This window comes from Zeus faber (genome assembly GCF_960531495.2).
Source record: "Zeus faber genome assembly, chromosome: 14".
NCBI lineage: Eukaryota > Metazoa > Chordata > Actinopteri > Zeiformes > Zeidae > Zeus > Zeus faber.
Window position 1 is genome coordinate 31110722 of NC_137200.1, and position 20598 is coordinate 31131319.

Sequence of the window (20598 nt, forward strand, 5' to 3'; positions counted from 1 at the left end):
TTAATACCAATCAATCATGGCTTGAATTTCACAGTCTATTTGAGTATTGTTGCTGACCGTGTGCATCCCTTCATGACCACAATTTAGCCATCTTCTAACGGCTACTTCCAGCAGGATAATGCAACGTGTCGTAAAACAAAAGTCGTCTCAAACTGATGTGTTGTGTTGTTGTCAGTGTTGTTCAGTTTCCTTCCCAGTCACCGGACCCGATAAAACACCTTTGGGATGTGGTAGAACGGGAGATTCGCAGGATCAATGTGCAGCTGACAAATCTGCGGGAATGGCACGATGCAATCATGTCAACATGGAGCAGAATCTCAAAGGAACGTTTCCAACATCTTGTGGAATCCATGCCAAGAACAACTGAGGCTGTTCTGAGAGCAAAGGGAGGCCTTACCTAGTACTAGTATAGTGTTCCTAATAGGGATGTCAATAATTAACCATTTAACCATTAACTATAACAATTTTGATGAATTAATACTATCAGTTCAACAGCTAAACAATATTATAACATTTATTTGAGTAATAAAAAATAAATGAAAAATGCATGTTTGTTGCATGTTAAAAGAAAAATAGGCTAAACAATATATTTCTCTCTCTTCAAATCTAGTACTCATGCCCATCCCTAAGGTTGTTAAGAAGTCGGAATATTGCCATTATCACAATATGATTGTTTTTTACATTCGTCCATTCTAAATAGTACATGTTAATGTGGTCTGATAATGGTTGATGATTGGTTAACCAGGGTTGGCTATCGGTCAGAATTTTTCTTTTCTAAATTAGCATCCCTAGTTTCTAATAAAGTGCTCAGTGAGTATATATACAGTATAAATACATTTTATACTGTATAAGATTTCGATTTTCTGAGTGAGAGCGATGAGAGTGAATGAATTCTTGAGGGGCGGGGGTCATACCAGCTTCGCTGGGGGCAACATGGCGGCCAGCAGACCCAGGATCCTCTCCCTTGAGCATTCTGAGAACACGTGCTCCTGCAGTGGTGCCTGGGCCAGACGCTCCACCGGGTCCCTGGCAATGTCGGAGCCTGGGGAGGCAGCCATCCCTGACCCGGTCTCCGAAGCTGTGAACCACAGGAAATATGCTGTACATGTGGAATAACATAGGAGACCTAAACAGAACATGAGTTCACCAGCGGGTTGTCTCAACGCTTACGTCTTATCACGGGGGAGAGGGGGTCCTCGCTGGACACGGAGGGTGTCTGGCTGAGGCTGGCCGAGTCCAGGGTGTCCTGCTTCACCAGCTTCCGCTTCCCCTCCTCCCCTGTGCTCGGGGGGGAGGAGACCTCGGGGGTGGCGGGGTGTTGAGGGACATCCTCTTTAGCGTTCCTTTCCTTGCCTGGGGTTTTACTCTGGAGAGTAGGAAAGAGAAAAACCTAAAAACAACCAGTTTCAACAGTGTCACCAACAATCATGTACCAATCTATTCCATTACTTACTCTTTTAAGACTAAAATGCTGGTTTTAATTACAGAACGTTTTATCAATAATAAAACAAAAATAATGTCCATTACTACAGAATGCATATGTCGGGTTAAAATGACCCACTTTAATGAAATTCTATTGTATTTATTTATTTGCATTTTAACTTTGTATATATATTTTTTTATTTTTTTTCCTCAGGATTAATCCATGTGTGGAAATAGTTTATTTATTTTAATTAAAAAAATAATCCCTTAAAAACAGAATTCAGAACGTAACAATCAGGGCCTTTTTTTTTGGTAGGTGCGGCTCCCTACCCGGTCCATGGGGGACAATGGGGAGCAGACGGCGGCGGTGCTTCCAGGCAAGGAGGAGGTGTCGGTGGTGATGCTCAGATCCTGGGAGGACTCTGGAGACACCGGACCAAGTTCGCTGGCGGACGCCGAGTCGTTTGAGGACAGCAGAGCCAGCAGAGCTGACGAGCGGAGACCTAGAGTACAGAGGATGCAAGGTCTGAGAAAAATATAATGGAATGTGGCCCACACATTAAAAACTTGTGCTTGACCGTATTGTACTTCTTAGTTTTAACACTAGGTAGAGCTACTGTCTTGAACAGGGCAGCTTCTCCACAAAACAAGAGCAATCAAAGAACGAGAAATCAACAACGTTAGCATGTCCAGAAACACAGCAAAGGAATGGCCCCTATGGTGTGCGCCAAAGTGCAAGAGAGTGGAGGTGAGGCTGTTAAAATGCACTGTATCATCCACCATGAAGAAGATGAGACGCCAAGCAAACAGAATGACAGAAAAGTCTGTTCGGCTCAACATACATATGTGAGCAAACATTTTCTCTGTTAACTATGAAAAAAAAGCAGATTGAGAACCAAAATGAGCGACAGCCATCTCTGTGATGTCCTTCGCATCTCAACCACCAAACTTACTCCTGACCTCCCAGCCATTCTTCAGTCCAAAGCGCAGCATCACTGCTCCCACTGAGTGCAATGCTGTTCCCATTATAGGTTGTATAGTATTCATGTGTTAATAAGCCCAATTACTTAATAAACTCAGTCAATTAAAGTTGATAAGCTCTAGACCAGGGGCGGGCGGTAGCGCTGCCCCTGGTCTCTCCCGAGATCCGTGCAAAATCTTGGGGGGAGATTGGACCAGGGGAAGGCATCGCACTGGGTCCCAGAACGTGGCCGAACATGATCGCGGGGACTGGCTCGTTCCTGGGGGTCTGGAAGCTCTAGACACCCCTGGACACCCCTGCTCTAAACAATCAATAGTATGATAAAGTGTAACCTTATCTTCTTACAGACAAGAAAAATAAGTAAATAACAAATACATGGTCACGCTTGGAGCTTTTCATGCAGGAACCATTTCAGGGACCAGGAACTTGAGCCTTTTTTTTCCCCACAGGAGGAACTTATTTCTGAAATTGGTTCCACTTGCACAGTTCCTGGTCTCCAAAAAAGTCCCTGCGAGTGAAATGGTACTTTTCTGGTGAACAGGAAGCATTGGGGTGGAGTTTGTAGCACTGAACAACGCTGATGGTCAAACGCAAGCTACGCGACAATCTTCAAGCACAACAACTGCCATTCTAAAATACCAGTGCACAAATGGCTTCACGCTCACAGCTACTCGCTTCCCCTCCCTTCTTAGTTTTTATAAAATAAATTGGAAAGCCAGAACCCAAAATACAGCCACATACAGTAGACATTTTTCAGAAAGTTCGGGTCCTCGATGGTTCCTTGTTTAGTACCTGTGCCTTGGTGGAAAAGTGGCTTGTTGGATTTTAGTTATTCAGCGCCCTGGAGGAAGCAACAAACCTTTGCCAGTCTGTCCCTTGAGCAGGCAGTCGGTGATGAGCTGGGAGCAGAGCGTCTGCAGGGCCCCTGCCTGGGCCAGGGTGTCGGGGTGCAATGCCTCCCCTTCGCACTGCTTCTCACTGCTCAGGTCCGACGAGTAGAGGGCAAGCGCAGCAAACAACAGCCAGGAGTAGTTGTGGATGTAGGGCTGGATGAGGCGATGGCGGTCGCTGATGCGTATGGTCACCATAGGGTACACAGTGATCCGATGGGTGGGCAGGTGACTGGGGAGGAAAACAAAAAGGACTTGAGACAGATGAAATCCTGCATTAAAGAGAAATCTGCAGATCAATTTAACGCTCGCAGGCCTCAGAAGTTATTTTGTCATTTCTTGCACATTCGGGAGCCTTTTTTTAAATTTTTTGGGCATTTCTTCATGCTTTATTGACAGTGAGGAGACACTAAAGGCAGGGGAGAGAAGGGATGACATGCAGCAACTGGCCTCCTGCCAGAATCTAACCTGGGCCACTGCAGCAAGGACTTAGCCTTAAAAATGGTGTGCTCTTCCAGGTGAGGCACAAGGGCACCCTGACTTGTGAGCATTTTTGACATTTCCGGATCAAGAAATTGTAGCACATCTGAAAAATGTAATGAGTATTCCTAATAACAGTCAATATATTTACATGTGAAAACACAAAGTCCAAAGCCACATGCTGTGCATTGAGACTTCTGAGGCCTACTTGGTAAAAGATTTCACTTGAAGTGTGTCACCTGTCGGGATACTTCTTGGCATTGTAACAACCGAAGCACAAGTCAAAGTCTTCACACACGTTGCAGTTGATCCTGCTGCCTACGATGAGGCCCTGGCAGTGGTCACAGGCGTACTCCATGTTCACCATCTCGTGGTCGTCCTCGTGTCCCTCAGGCTTAGCGCCACCTGGCGTAGAGGACACAGACGGATACATTACGATGCTGAGCTGAAAGATGGTTAGGTAGAACAACTTAATTGGCTGACCACTCACCACCTTCTGCTAAACAATTATGGACTTAAATAAAGGATATTGGAGTAAGGGAGTAAAGAGTTTGTTTTCAGAATGTGAACCATATTTAACATTTTTCTCAGAGAGAAGCGTTTTAGCCAACAGGCTGAAATGCTTCTCAAACCTGCGATGTCCACATTTCGATATATAGATAATGGAGCCACCTTTTTACACTGAATTGTGTTGAGTGTTATTTACCATCTTCACGATCAATAAATCTCTCAATATATGAATTGTGTGTATTTTTGATTGTTATTATGTGCTCTCATTGCAAACACTATCTCATTTATTAAAAATGGTAAATGTCCAGCTGAGCAAACTACACGTTTTCACAATGTTGTACGGCAGGTGAGGTTGAGCGCCGCAATTTTCTCTGACATATTTTGCAATGCAAAATATAATTTAAAAAAATCTAGACACATGCACTATGACGGCCGCCAGTTGGATCCATTGTGGGCTGGAGTGTGAAGGTGGCTGAAGGGCAGAGTCTCACTGAGGAAGCAGGTCTTGCAGAGGTCCATGTCCATGCACTGCAGGCAGCGGTAGCGGTGCCAGGGAGCCATCCTCTCACAGCCGTCGCAGGAGATCACCACGTTGAGCAGGTCGCAGTACCTTGCTATGAACATGTGCATCTGTGGAAGGAGGCCAGCGCTAAGGTTGAATGTAGACGGTACCGTGTGATGACACAATGTTTAAAAGGTCCCAGTTAACACGCCAGAGAATGAGGTGTTGGGGTCCGTGTGAGAATGTCAACTGCCATCAAATATTTACCGACAGTCTAGGCAGCTTATCAAACTGCACTAAGCTACCAAACATCCACACAGAGAGGGCGTAGTCACAGCATTTGTTTGGGTTTTGGAAACTAGGCGGGAAACTCCTACAGTAAATATTGGAGTCATAGGGTTAAGGTTAAGATGTCTTTGCACAACCTCTCCCATTCTCAGCAAACAATTAGTTAAAGAATCGGCTCGCCCAGTCGTTAGTGCAGCTCCAACGGGGCAAATGCTTAAGTATTAAAAAAAAATCTCTCTCTCTCTCTCTCTCTCTGTGTGTGTGTGTGTGTGTGTGTGTGTGTTGTTTTTTTCAATATTTGAGTTAAATAGGAATTATGGAACCGTTTTTGTCCAAGTTTGTCAAAGTTTAGTGGCCGCAAAAACCGCTCAATGATTTTGTGAATTTGCCTGTGAGATTGTGAAGTGAGTTGCCCTCCCTGATACTGAACATTAAGTTCAGTGTTCGGTGGGTTATTCTGCCGGATACATTTTTTTCTCTTTCTTTACGGAATGGACCAATGTTTTACCCGCAGCAATCGATCTGTCCTTTTTTGTTACAACAAGAAACTTTGAGGGTGTTATTTTGGAACAAGGGCAAGTCAAGCACTGCCCAAGGGCAGATTTATTTATCAAGCCTTGCAAGAGACTATTTTTAACCCTTGGGCTGTTTGATTTATTGTCCTTTTCTGCAGCAGCATACCTTCCTCCTGTCCTCCATGTCCTCCTCGTCAATCTTTTCATACCACTTCTCAAACATGCCGTCCACACATTCGTCCATCCAGTCCTGGTTCTTCTTATAGACGGCTATTTCATCCTCCTCCGTCCACTGACTGAAGAGGAGATAAAATCAGACAAAATGTAGAATGTATATGTAGCAGTGGATACATATCAATAACATTGATGGATTTAATTGACGGTCAAAGGAACAGTCAAAGAGCCAGTAGACGACAAGGAATGGCTCCGCTGATTTCAGCTCAAGAGTTTATTAAACTAATAACGTACAGGTTGTAAAGTGTGTGTTTTATGTGTGTGTGTTTATGAATGTGACAAGAACACACATCTAAGAACAAGTTCAACTTTTTTTTTTTTTTATTGCTACAGTAAACTATTGCAGACCCTCGCCGCTCCACAAAGGGTCGTCTTATTTCATGGTGGCGCTTGGGCCATACCTGATGGCGATGTCGTGCACACTGATGTTCTCTTGAGACATGCTGAGCAGGAGTTCAGGCAGTTTGATCTTTAGGAAGAGGGGCAGGTCCTGCTCCTCCCAGCTCATATCCAGGAGGTGCAACAAGCAGGTCTGCACACAGGACAGCGCAGGGAGGAGGGCTCTGGGATGTTGAGGTGGAGAATTTAGCATAACACCAATACACACAAAGTATTTTTGTTTGTTTGTTTTATGCCTCTACAATAGTGGAATAACACATATCCACCTTGGAAAGAAGAGCCACGAGCACTGGAACATAAAGGTAAAATTTGCCTCAACCCAAATGTTTAAAATGTTGTATTTAGTGCAACATTTCTAACATTGGCTCGAAATTCCCACAAAGTTTTGATGGAAACATGAGAATCCAACAATGGCAATAGAGAGATAGAATAATTGGGATCGGGATGACATGATAATTGAGACAAGCTCTTGACAGGACACACAGGACTGAAGGTGACAATGGACGCTATAGTTTACTTGTAATTGTACTATTGCAGGTTCTTACTTCTCATTCAGGCTGTTGAAACCTTGCGCCGCCTCCACCAGCATCAGCACCAGCCGGTGGTATGAGCGCCGCACCTCCTCCCAGAGCTCCTGCCCACTGCCTGACAACTGGGAGAAATATCTGAGAAAGAGGATTAAATGTAAACTTAATACATGAATCGATAAATCAACACAACATTTATTAAAATGTGTTTCAACGGTAGAGCAGTTCCATTACAAAGACTGGAGCTGTTAATAAACCCAGAGTCAATTTCAGGTTCACAGAACTGATCAAATAACTTAATTTTAAAGTAGAAAACACTCTGTGCTCACATTCATGTAAGAGATTTCATTTATTTTAGTTTTTTAGTCATTGACTTGGGAGTGGATTGCCCTCAAACACAAGTCATTAAACCAGCTGGTATACAGGGGTTAGATTGCGATTTGGTGGATGGGTGGACCCTAACTTTCATCTCTTGCAAACCTATAAAAAGTTATCTTTTTTTATGATGCATGACACAAGGCCCAATTTCACCCCTGCCAGTCTCCTTCTTAAATGGTAGCAGATTTGAAATACCCAGTGAAGTCCTTCTGGCAGGCGAGGAGCTCCTGCAGGAACAGGATGCAGGGGGCGTGGAAGAGGTGCGGCCTCCCCAGGGAGCGTAGACACTGCTGGACCATCTCCAGGACCCGGCACACGCTCTGAGCCTGAGCTTTATTCAGGGCCAAGGTCTGCAGAATGCTGCGTAGAGAGGACAACAGTCACTTCACTCTACAACAGGCATCTATACTTTGACACAATTAAGACTCATAAGATTCATTTGAGACTGCGTTTTTTGGACAAATCTCTCTCTTAAAAGGTAAGCACTATATGGTTGGTACAGGACAGGGTAAGTTTAAGGTAGAAACAGGGTTATGGTCAGATAACAAGGTAAGTGATGAGGAACTGGAATACATCTAACCAATACTTTTTCCACAGAATTTCAGATAAGGCCAAGGATTTTCTTTGATTTCTCTCTATAGATACCTATGATGGTAAATATCAAGCAAGTCGGTAAATCGCCTAAATTCTAATTTAAGACTATTTAATGACTTTTACTTTTACATTTTTTAAGGAACCACAGTCACCCTGGAATAAAGAAAATGATAAACGGTGTGTCTGCCCGTGGTCACCTTGCTGTCGTGAGGGCCTGATCCTTCATGAAATTGAGGATGTGTTTGAGGATGGGGTAGCGGTCTTTGACCGAGGGGGCCGTGCGGGGCTCCTCCATGGAGCGGTAGGAGAGCAGGCGTAGACGTCCACGACTGAAGGGGGCTTTACGGGGAAAAGCAGAGGGGGAGGCCGGTTCCCCCGTCTGGGACGAGAGGCTCTCTGTGGAGCCTCCGTGCCCTTGGCTCCTGCCCACGGAACCCAGAGTCGGGGAGGGGGAATTTGGAGCCCGAGCCTCGGGGGGCTGGCTCAGTCCGCCCACCCTGCTTTCGCTTTTAGGCCCGGGCTCTGTTGCCTGTGCCTGGGCTGCCTGGGCAGACTGGGAGGGACTGGCCTGGAAGTCTGCCTCTGAGATTGTAAAAGAGGTTGGGTCGTTATCCTGCCCAGAGGCCCCACTGGGGGCGAATCTGAAGAGCAGGAGGCTCTTCTGAATACACACCTCGGCTGGGGAGAGGGGGCAGACCAACCGGTAAGAAAACACCACAGATTATACAATAAGTCCAAAACAAGGTTCCCTGTGGTCCCTAGCAAACTGATGAATAATTAAACTTCAACATTATTTCATTTAGTGAGCGCCATTAAAGAACAATGACAGTTTTGATCATAGTTTGACTCTTACTTCCGTAACTATAGTATAGACACCAAAACATATCAAACAAATGTGCATTTTCTCAGATTTGGGTCCCACAGAGAAAATCGTATCAACTGCATCCTTAGTCCTTTGCCTAATGAGGATAAAATTGACGGTCCTTGACTTGGAAGGTTGAGACTATGGTTTGGCATTTCTTATGCTGAAGCACTCACCCAGTGTATCCATGGTAACCTCATCATGACCCCCGTCTTTCTCATCTGGAAAATTCATTTTCCCAACCAGGTATCTCTGCTTCATCTCCAACTGACAAAACAACAGAAAAGCACCCATGAGTTTAAAATCTGAGTAAATGAATCAGCCAATGGAAAAGCAAAGGAAGCTCCACCCACCATCCACGTCCTGATGCCCTCTGCCAGTGAGTAGGCCTGAACGAAATCTTCACTGAGACACGACTTGCAGCCCTGACCCACTACTCGCGCATAGATAGGACAGACAGGAGAAATAAAGGTTATATAAGTGAATTAATCCTCCCGGTCCCGGTATCACTGTGATAATGACAGTGAATTAAGAACACAGAGCTGTGTGATTAGGGCTGTGGATTGGCAAGAATTTGGCGATAGGATACAGGGGTTACAATTAAATATATTGTGATATATTGTGATACTGCAAGCAAGGCTTATCGTATCAACAGTACAGTATATTGTGATTTTATCTAATTTTAGGAAAACTGTCATAGTATAAAGAACACACTATCATATGCATAAAATCTGAGTAAAATTGTTTTTATCCAATCAGAACAATGGGATCTGCATTTGTATGTATCTGTATTTACCCTGTAACATCTAGGGATGTTTAGTATAGTTTCGTTTAGGATGTCTATGTAGTATAAATAGTGTATCTAGTATATATATCCTATATATAGTGCTTAAAGTAAATATGGTGTATATAGTATTTATACTATATATATGTATGTATATAGTATATAAAGGGTGATGAGATGCTTGGTATTGTACAGTGTACCATACAGACTGGTCAGAGAGTCCCAGCGGTGGTTCAAAGGTAGGTTGTTAAACAGGTAGGTTGTTAGACAGGTAGGTTGTTAATTTCTACCTGTATGTGGCTTAGCCCTCTAAGAACATGACATCATTCATCATTCTTACTTAGCACTACCTTGCAGTATTTATTGTTACACGAATGTTGTTGTTACACTAAGCTCTGTCGCAATGTAGCTTGAATGTTATTCTCCCTTGTAAGTCGCTTTGGATAAAAGCGTCTGATAAATGACTAAATTTAAATGTAAATGTAATCATCAACTGATTCCGTAAAAATTGGTCCTTTTGACCAGTGCCTTACCGTAGATCTTCAGGGCCTGGTTCAGGCTTGGAGAGTGGTACACCATGGCAGCCCAGATGGAATTCACAGCTTGGTCAACCTTTGATCCGGCAGCGATCTCGTTCCTCATGGGCGGTCTCTTACAGGACTGCATCAGGATCCTCATCAGCTCTGTGCGGCTGTCGGTGGGCTCCTGGTTGGGGTTCCAGCAGGCAAAGTCCTCCAGAAAGCTGCTCAGCTCCTCCAGAGGCCACGTCTTTGTCTGCCTCAGAGAAATACCAAGGGGGGTGACGTAGAAAGTAATCCCATTACGCACGGCTGCACGTGCGGTGCTCTATTGGTTTCGTTAAATTACAATAAATACACCGAAAATAAAAAAATAAAAACACATGTATTTGTTTTCTTTGGAGAAATAGTGAACCTCTACGCCGGATCGCAGGGAGAACATATCCATTATGCCACTTCAACTAGGAATTTGCGCTTGGGTGTTTACGTAACGTGCATTTCCTGCCCACCACGCCAACAGTGACAGGCGGGGTGGGGGTGGGGCGATATTTCCATAATGTAAAAATATTGCATATGGTGGCAATTATTACGAATTTCAGTCTAATAAAAAAATATTCAAATATTTTGAGAAAACCAGGTCCAGGTCGTTCAGCGAATTGGTCGATAAGCAATGACCTGTGTTATTTCACTGTAAGGGGGCGTGACTGGTGTATATAGTGAAGAAGAAAAATCTTTATTTGTCACACGGCGCGCACACGCGCGCACGCACGCGCACACGCACACACGCACACACACTTTTGTGTAGTTTCAGCTGGCATTTTGTACCTGCGTATTTTGAGGAAGAACTAAGTAGTAGGTACACAAAATGCGTGCAGGTTGGCAGTATCGGTATCGGTATTCTGATACTTCAGTATCAGAAGTATCACTATTACAGTTTTCAAAAGCATTCAAAAGAATAAACTCAATAATATAACTATATAAATAATTTTAACCCAGCCCTAGCAGACAAACTATACTCGCTGAGAACATATACTAGTGATCCACCGTACCTGGTCGTTGAGCTCGTTATTTTGAGGCATGCTCCTCGCTTCACACAGCCCGTGGCGGAGGATGGGTTTCCACAGAGGGGACGACTGCACATGGGCCATTTTCCCTGATGATAGCTCCTTCACGCAACGAATTTCTGAAATGGACACGAGATACAATCACAGGTCATGGGTCTGAGTGGAGGAAAAAGGTAATAATCTTTAAACGATATTCATGCCATGTCCTGGGTAAATAGTGGATTCTGATTGGCTGAAGGCTGTCTTTTACTTAACAGACACCTATTAAGAGATTGTTGTTGATGTGTGTGTTATTCTTGTTTGCGTAATTGTCAACCCTTCCCAAAGAAGTCAGCCTACGTCACAGGCAGCGACAGAGCGTCGTCATACAGCAATTCAATTTGCTGCTTATTGTATTTTGAATGGAAAGTTTATTTTACAGATGACTGGAACTGAAGCAAAATAACTGAATTTCATTTTCGTTTTACTTTGAGCCCATACAGTAGTTCCTTATGTTTAGAAAATAAAAAAGATTCCTAAATACTAAAGTACTAAAATATTATCAGTTGTTTCATATATATGCAGAACTGTGATATGACTCTTTCTTCATCGGCAGTAGTTAAAAAAAAAAATTGCAATGACTAGCAATTTTTTGCCAATTGCCACAATAATACTCCCAAAAAAACAAAAACAACACAAAAGTTCTGAGATACAGTGCTCCATAATTAAGCCTTTTTGGGGACAATAATCAAAAAAAACTCCACAAAATCCCAGAAGGACTGCCAAACTCTGTTTTCTGTTCTAAATGAATACATGAGTATCTAATTTCTAGAGGAAGTAATATTATTATAAATAATCATGAATAAACCCACAGAGATCAGTGGACCACAGTTTGGGGAACAACTGATCAGAAACATCAAAGCCCTAAAAAACGACACAAAAAAAATAAAATAAAAATAATAATAATAATAATTGTTTGACCATGAGGAGACTTGAGGGCCATGGCCCTGGAGGCCAGCCGGCCCATCAGGCGCGCCACCAGAAGCTGCACGTCCGAAATCCAGGAGACAGTGATGTCGGGCAGGCCCTGTGCCGTCACCGTGAACTTGTAGCCCCACTCGTTGTTACTGCTATCGGAGTGGAAGAGGAACTGGAGCTGAGGTCCCGCATCAAACATCAGTTTCTGATGAGTCCAGAGAACAGAGATAGGATGAGTGCGAGGCTGGGTGTGATTATCATTATTTTAAACGATCGCTTGAAAACAAAGCAGGAATCAGCAGAATCTTGGGAGTATGACAGGATGAAACCACACCATTACAGTGTTTCTCCACTACACGTCGACAGTCCATGTCTTTGTGAGTAGTTGTGTTTTTGTTCCGTTTATGTGTTTTGTCGGATTTGATGGTTTGTCAGGACTGTTTGTCCTGTTTGCTGATGAAAATTAAATTTCATCAAATGTAATAAGCTATGTGAAATTATTTATTATTTATTTTATACAATGTATTATTTCCCATGTGGAAATCCCCTGCATTTGACCGATTCCTAGTATCTTAGTACCTAGGAGCAGGTCAAATGCAGAGAACTAATTTATCCGAGAGGGATAAATAAAATATAAAAAAATAAAAAAATTTAATTTGAAAAAAATATACTAAAATTGTCTATGTAAAAAAAGGAAGCTAAATGACCAAAGCCCCTTTTTCAAAGGACTTTCAGTTCCTACCTTGGGCCACTTCTCAGTCCCAACCTTGGTGTCATAGCGGGCCTTGCCACCTCTGGCATCGGTGAACTCCAGGTAGTCATATCTGCAAATATTCCACAGAACATGCGTCAACGTGGTATCTTCGTGAGGAAAGTTGTTCAAATAATCCCAGGTTTTTAAATCGCTTCACACCTTTTTTCCGTCTGACAGCGTTCGTCAAACTCCACCTCGAAAGACGTGGCTCCAGGGCAGGCGAATATGGTGGTTTCATGGCGGCTGTTCTCGTAGTTGTGCAGGGACTCCATGGTCCATGTTCTAAGGACCACCGGTTGCTGAGGCTGCTGGCAGCTCTCCTGGTCCACCTGACCGGAACCGGGTACACGGTCAACAATTTAAACGTTTTTACAATCTTTAATAAATTGTAAAAAAAATTAAAATTAAAAATAAAAACACCAGGGTTTTATTATCTCCCTGTTTTATAGGGCGAGAGTTCTATGCCTTCCAAGGCCTTTTTACCACAAATTTTAACTACGTTTAAGACAGGTGTTGCATTAATGTATTCCAGGTAAGTATAAAGCCAAATACTATATGGTACAAGGTAGAGGTAAGTATTAGGTGGAAACAGGCTAGGTTATGAACTCGATGATTCTATTCTACCTGATCATCTCTACTGTTATAAGAACAGTTCATTTAGATTAGATAGCAAGGTAAGTGATTAGGAACTGTTTTACTGTTTTATTTTACACACAGAACTCCATATCAATAAACAAAATCAGATTATTTTCAATGTTTTTATGTATGTTTATGTTGAAATCAGGACATCATTTTCAGAGTGTTTAAGGAGAGACAACAGCCACACCGACCTTAGAGAAGATGTCTCCGGTGTCACTGGAGAGGGCTTTGAGCAGCTCCACCAGGGAGGAGAAGCTCTTGAGCAGCACGCTGTGAGGGATGTCCAGGAAACACAGCTCCAAGAGGAAGATCATCTGACGGGTAAGAAAATAATGACAGAATAGGATAGGTATAAAACACAGACAAGCTGCCTTGTGGAATTCAGACTTGGATATTAGTGAATTATAATATGCAATGACACTCAATGATTATCATAATAATGGTGAAAAAAACAAAACAAACAAAAACAAACAAGATATGGTGCCGAGGAAGTATCACAATATACTGCAGGAACAATTTTTTTGTCCCATTCCTACTATCACTTATACATCCAACTATCTAACTTCTAACTATCTATCTAATCTGATCTGATCTATCTATCTATAATTCTAGGAATCTCTGTCTGTCTGTCTGTCTGTCTATCCTTCAATTATCTTGACAACCGTTCATCCGATCTACTTCACGCTTAGCGGGTGTATTGCTGGAGACCCAAGGACATGCCGTGTTGAATTTGGTGCAATTTGGACACACGACATGTGTATTAATAAACTTTCAATCAACAGCGAGCCAGCAGGGGGCGGGGCTTCAGGGCTCTGCGACTGAGTCACAAAGACTCTCTTTCTGCGGGGTATGACTTTAACCGGCAGTTTCATCTTACATTGTGGAACACAGGACTGAGTCATTGACGGTTTGTTAAACTGCGCCATTCAAATGTCTTAGAAAGTCTTATATTTTTAATGGGCAAGTACTAGTCTTAAATAAAGCAATAATAGCTTTTCATTATAATATAGACCACCAATATTTTTCTTGCAATGTATTTTGTTTTATTTTCTGTTGTTTTCTTAGAATTACTGTTATTAACTATGACTGGTTTCAAAGTGTTTGTGCATACCCTGACCTCTCCGAAGCAGATGTGTACTTTTCTGTCATTCTGCTCTCTTGTTTATGTGCAGATGAGAAGGAAAAATAAATGTGTATTACCAGCTGTCGGGTCACGATGGCCAGGATGGAGCCACTCAGTTTGGCGGTTATTTCAGCGCCACTGTAGCTCTCCAGCAGGGATTCTAGCACGCGCTGAGCACTGCCCAAAAACTGATCCACATCTACAGGAAAGACACCAGCATTAACCCAGAACACCTTGACAAAGTAAATATAAGGACAAATAACATGTTGATGTTGAAATGAAGATCTCCTAAAATGTAATCAATTATTTTTGGTATTATTTTAATTTTAATTAAAGACTATTTAATTACTACCAAGGAATAATATTTGGAAAACTAAATAGAAATAACAAGACAGAAACTGTGACAGAATGACAGAAAGTGATATTGTCCCTCACATTTGACCAGGATGTCCCTAGCCAGCTCTGCAGCCGTAGCTGAGGCTCCTCCTTTGAGCTGCAGGAAGCACCAGGACAGCAGGCTGCCCTGCAGAGCCCAGAACAGGGAGAGCAGCACAGCACGACTGGCCCCACCCCGCGCCTCCACGATCATCACCTCACACTGATGGGAGGGGGCAAAAAAGACTTTTAGGTGGGCACTGCGACTCTGGACAAACTGCACCAAAACCACCAAATCCATACAATAGGAGTATGGTTACATGAGTCAAGGTAAAAATCTGTTCACCCCTTGAAATAAAAAAAACACACACACACACACACACACACACACACACACACACACACACACACACACACACACACACACACACACACACACACACACACACACACACACACACACACACACACACACACACACACACACACACACATCTATCTATCTATCTATAAATCCCCCCTGGGGATTAATTAAGTGTTATCTTAACGGAAAAAAACGAACTATTTGGGGGGTGATTTAAGTCCTGCACTTTGCAATTCAAAAGGAATGAAGCAGTGGTGAGTTTTTGGTTCTGAGCACAGAGGAGGCCTCACCTCTCTGGTTGCCACCAGCATCAGTGTCTCCATGACAGACATGATGGGGCTGATGTCAAAGTCTGAAGACGCTCCCTTGGGTGGGAGCAACAGGAGGCCGCTGGGGTCCTGGTCACTTCAGGGCGACAGGAGAACAGAGTTGAGTCACAAGCTGCTTTTCTATGTGTGCAGACATGTCATTTGTGTGCGTGCGTGTAGGTTAGCTTACCTGAAATAATTACAGAGTGATTCAAAGGTCACCTTCACCGACTCCGGCTGATCCTCTTCCGTGATATTTTTCTAAAACAAATGAGACCACTCAGTCACTTTAAGGGAAGTATGTATGTGCACTCGGGCGCAACTCCTGGGTAGTAGGTTTGTAGCTAATCAGAGAAGACGGCTGTTTCTTAGAATGGAGTCCTCCATATTTAGGGCTGGGTGATGGATTACAATCTCGACATCATGACATGGAAATGGATATCGTCTGGGATTTTGGTTATCGTTGGGGGATAGGGGGATTTAGTTAAATGTCATCTTTCAGGCTGCATTACAGTAAAGTTGTGCAACTTTCAGAACTTCATAAACTGTTCTACCTGGTCTAATCTATGTCTCTGTTTCTCAAAAAATATTCCACAGAACACAAATTTCTCTGTCCCGTGTGTAAACATCTTATAAAGGCACCCATAGTCATCCCCAAAAGATTGTCAAATGATCAATATTGAGGTATTCATCAAAAACTTTGGGACATTTTGACTGATCTCACCATCATGTGGAACAGTTTGTCCCTCCTGCTGTGCTTGTCAGGGAAGAAGACGGAGGCTCCGCTCAGAACAGCCTTGACCGCCTCCCTGCGCAGGGCTTTCTCCACCAGCGACTCCGCCTCAGCACCGTCCACCACTGACACCACACAAACACAGAGACACACCGCACCCGGACATTGCCAGAAGTAAAACTTTTTATTTTCCACGGGAAGTCAGGAGGATCTGTTCTGAATTTCACCTAGAGTTGGAGTGACGTGATAGTTTTGTAAAACATTATTCCTGGATGTGTACCTCACCTCGACATGATACAACATAACAAAGAGTACTAAAATACTTACAGAGGTTTCTCTGACATGCAGAATGCATATTATCATAGGTGTGGTTACATATCACTCTTTCTTCATTGGTAGTGGTAAAGGAATTTGCATTGTTTTGCCAATTCCTGCAATTATACTAAAAAAACGTATTTTTTCATAAAATATGACACCAAGACAATTTTGCAATCTGCATCGCGATTCTCGAGAAAAGCTCCTGCAAAATCAAGAATTTTAGGTTACAACAACAAATTAAAAGCAAAAACCCAGAGGAACTGATTTTGTCAAATGTCCCACAGAACACATGAACAGAGTTTTACAGTGTGAAGTTACCGTGGCAGAGGTGTGTGTACAGCTCCCACACGGCTCCAGCGGGGTCGTGCTGTACATCAGCGTCGCTGGATGAAGAAGCCGCCGCCGACGCCGCCTCCTCTGCTGCCCTGCTCTCCAGCGGGTTGGGCAAGATGGGGAAACAGTTCCGCAGGAGCTGCAGCAGCAGAACTCTGCTCTTCATCACCTCTTCTCCCTCGCTGAGCATCCATGCACACACAAATATGTGTGTCTTTCAAACATTTCCAGAGTTCCTACAGCAGGGTCGCACACGCAAGCACCCACGTTGTGTACCACTATGGCACAGTTTCCTATACGACATTTTGTTGCCATGCCCAAGCTGTCGATGATGGATATCCGCTCTCCGGTGCTCCGAAACCGCCCCGCCCAGCTTCAGTAAACGTTATCGTTTGGAGCGCGCCGCCTGAAATCCTCTGTAGGGCTGTACACAATTAGTCGACAAGTCGATTAAACGTTGCTTCCCCCGCTAGTCGGCACCAGAAATCCTAATCGGTTAAACGTATTATTATTATCATCAGGTGCACCGCCGGCCCGTCAGTCCGCCCAGAGCGGCATTTAAATTATAATTTGGTTATTGAAGAATGTGAGGAACGGTTTCAAATGGCTCTTATAATACAATATATATTTCATATATTGATACATAAAATATATATTTGCATTTTACTTTTTTGACTTTCACTGTTCTGTCAACTTCTGCTGCTAACACCTGAATTTCAATATGGGAATTAACAAAGTTTTATCTTTGTTGAGATCATTTCTACTCACATCTCCCTAAGTTTGTTGTAGAAGCTCCAGAACAGGGCAACGCCAAGGCCACCGAAGTCCAGAAGGAGCTTCTGCTTGAGCTGAGAGACGTCCTGCGAGGTGGGACGAGAGGAGAGGAAAGATGAACAGAGTGGAACATCAAGAGATGGCGTTAGAAATGTGTTTGGTGGGAACTTAGGGGAGTACTAACCATGTCCCGCGTCAGCTGCTGGATGAAGAACAGGGTTTTGTTGAGCAGTGTTAGACCTGTGGTGGTGCTGCCCTCAGGCCCCTCTCCCTGGGGGCTGAGCTCGTCCACGTCTCCCAGATGCTCGGCACCGGGGCACAGGTACCCACTGAAGCCCAGGGACTGCACCCCCAGGCGCTCGGCACATTCCTGCCTGGTGCACAGGAACTTAACCATCAAGAACTGCAGGAGGGTATGACAGAAGAGAATTAGGGGTCAGATATCACAATATTTTGTTCACAAATAACTCAATGTCAATAATTTTCCAATATTTTGGCAATGGCAATTGGTGCTTTCATGAGATATGATGTGGATATTATGACCAAGTAAAGCATTCAGAACATCTAGAACGGTCTATGAAGTTCAGAAAGTTGGATGACTTTACTGTAACGCAGCATTAAATGCACCTTTGCAACGCGACACTGCTGCAGCTTGATCTCCACGTCGTTCCAGTCGTCTTCCAGCTCGAACCAGCCGATCGGCTCATCCTCAGACTGGACTGGAACCTTCAGACTGTAGGATCAGACCCCACCAGGCCGTCAGCCCGACATGCACTTTATATCCAGGATAAACTTAACACATCCATGTAATTGATCTGGTGGCATTATTAAAAATATATAGTTCTCCTCCTTTTTGAGTGAGCTGAAAACAGAAAGAACGTGTCATGCATATTGCTTGATGGGCGTTTTTTTGTGAATTTTAGATCTTCAATAGCTGCCTATTTGAGAGCCCTGCTACTCATCTGAATTCTTAATGTCAAGTGTCTGGTTGTGCCCTCAGCTGTGTTTAAGTGAAATGAAGGAGCAGGAGGTGTTTAATTAAAGTACACTTCTTCAATCTGCACGTCTGCTTCAGGTTTTCACAGTACCCTGTAAATGTATTATTGCCAGTGAGGTCACAACAGTGATTTTTTTTTTTTTTTTTATTAATTTTGCAGTTTAGCTGTAGATAAACACATCATTAATTTCGATAATAAACACGTCGATAAAATCACCTTTCAATTCCTACAGTTATCACCAAATCAATACTGTTGTGAGACATAGGCTCTGTCTCTTCTTCAATATTTTGTTGATTTTGCAATTTAATGCAAAAAAATTCTCAATTTTGCAAAATTGAAAGCTTTCGAAAAGGTTGGGGAAATATTTCACGCAATAATTCTGGGGTTCCGGGGTAGCCAGTGGATATCCAGGCCAAGACTTCCTCTTCCGTGCGCTGTCATTGTTTACAGTCCAATTAGCAAGTTGAGAGGCGAGAATGGAGTTGGAGATGAGAGACGACGTCTACGGCCGGATTGTTTCACAAATAGTAAATATCAAAATGGTAAAAAAGCTTATAAAAAAGCTTAATCTTTTACGGCATACAATACATTATAACATATAGTCATGGATTTTCAAAGAGAAGATTTTTCAACCAACATGTAACTATTAGGAAACAGATGCCCCAAATGGCCTAAAGCCTCGCAACTCCCCTGTAATCTCTGGCGAGCCCGTGGGGGTTGCCACCCCCGGTTGGTAAAGCCTGATCTAAGGAAAGGACAGAGCAATGAAATACAGACAAAGAAAAACACACCAAGCAGATCCTTACTTGTCTTGTACAAACTCTTTGTAGTCCTTGAAGTCCCACAAGTCGTACTTTCTGAACCTCTTGAAATGTTTCTCTGCATCGAAGGAGTCGTCCCCCTTGTACGCAAACACCAAGCCGCACTTTGCACCAATGGCTCCTTTCCGCACCTTGGATTGCACGTTAGAGGTAAGGAGGCGGAGAGCACCGTAACACTCCTGACTGTGACATTCGGTAACTTGACTCACTTTGATCTTCATCTGAGTGACCTGGAAGTTGCTCTGGTCCTCCGTGGACAAGATGATGCTGGCTCTCTTCCTGCCACTCTCAGTCAGGAACCCTGTGGGAAAAAAACACAACTGTCAGTATTTCTGGACGACACCACACACACAAGTCCAAAAATTGACGACTCCCTCTTTAAAGTTAGCGAGCTAGGCCATAGATCCTGCTGCTGTACCGTCTCCGGTGGAGGGATCGGTCAGCATGTTCTCCGGTCCAGACTTTTCCTCTTTGCTCTTCACGTCGCAGGCTTGCAGCTGGAGCCGAAGAGGCTTCCCTGCAACCACACAGAAACAATCACATCGTCCTCATTTACACAGTGGAACACAATGATCCAACAGAATCACTGCAACACGAGGAAGGAAATGCTGAATAAGCCATCATTTAAGCCAGTGAAGCCAGTTTTCCGTTTCAGTATTCTGTATGTTATGTTCTTGGTCCTGAGTCTACTTCTGGCGCTGCTGTTTCTCTAAGAGTACGTTCTTGATGTTGCTGAAGACATCCTGTCATAATAACAACGTACTAACAGTGTCATGGCCAGTTACCGTTGCGATAGAGCAGCCTCATCCTGACAGAGGCCATGGAGGAGATGAGGGCGGAGGCTCGGTACTCCGTCTCCAGGTGGTCACTGATGCCGGACAGTGCCTGCAGCACTTTGGCCACGCTGCCTCTGGCCAGGGCGAAGGCCAGCAGGGTCACCTCTGCCTCGGGGCTCACGCAGCAGCTGGAGGACGACAAAGAGACACTTCAAGGTTTGTTTATGAACTACAAATGCCATGAATATTTGAAAATGAAAAACATGCAACACACACACACACACACACACACACACACACACACACACACACACACACACACACACACACACACACACACACACACACACACACACACACACACACACACACACAC

At 43.7% G+C, this 20598-nt stretch overlaps 1 protein-coding gene across 1 annotated transcript in view; it reads right to left on the bottom strand.

Moving 5' to 3' along the window:
* zzef1 (zinc finger, ZZ-type with EF hand domain 1) overlaps positions 1–20598 on the bottom strand; it is a 48038-nt gene that overhangs the window by 21391 nt on the left and 6049 nt on the right. The window contains exons 8-39 of the mRNA XM_080013855.1: positions 20232–20410; positions 19865–19963; positions 19656–19747; positions 19432–19577; positions 18255–18360; positions 17812–18030; positions 17622–17713; positions 16839–17035; positions 16194–16327; positions 15660–15730; positions 15452–15566; positions 14858–15020; positions 14500–14621; positions 13491–13613; positions 12820–12989; positions 12649–12730; positions 11910–12111; positions 10935–11068; positions 9901–10141; positions 8937–9016; positions 8760–8850; positions 7919–8399; positions 7323–7487; positions 6768–6887; positions 6225–6386; positions 5756–5885; positions 4776–4914; positions 4014–4179; positions 3264–3526; positions 1753–1925; positions 1171–1366; positions 915–1078 (exon numbers count right to left, since the gene is read on the bottom strand). Of these exons, the coding sequence (XP_079869981.1) occupies positions 915–1078; positions 1171–1366; positions 1753–1925; positions 3264–3526; positions 4014–4179; positions 4776–4914; positions 5756–5885; positions 6225–6386; positions 6768–6887; positions 7323–7487; positions 7919–8399; positions 8760–8850; positions 8937–9016; positions 9901–10141; positions 10935–11068; positions 11910–12111; positions 12649–12730; positions 12820–12989; positions 13491–13613; positions 14500–14621; positions 14858–15020; positions 15452–15566; positions 15660–15730; positions 16194–16327; positions 16839–17035; positions 17622–17713; positions 17812–18030; positions 18255–18360; positions 19432–19577; positions 19656–19747; positions 19865–19963; positions 20232–20410 (5017 nt within the window). The remainder of the gene's footprint in view (positions 1–914; positions 1079–1170; positions 1367–1752; positions 1926–3263; positions 3527–4013; positions 4180–4775; positions 4915–5755; positions 5886–6224; positions 6387–6767; positions 6888–7322; positions 7488–7918; positions 8400–8759; positions 8851–8936; positions 9017–9900; positions 10142–10934; positions 11069–11909; positions 12112–12648; positions 12731–12819; positions 12990–13490; positions 13614–14499; positions 14622–14857; positions 15021–15451; positions 15567–15659; positions 15731–16193; positions 16328–16838; positions 17036–17621; positions 17714–17811; positions 18031–18254; positions 18361–19431; positions 19578–19655; positions 19748–19864; positions 19964–20231; positions 20411–20598) is intronic.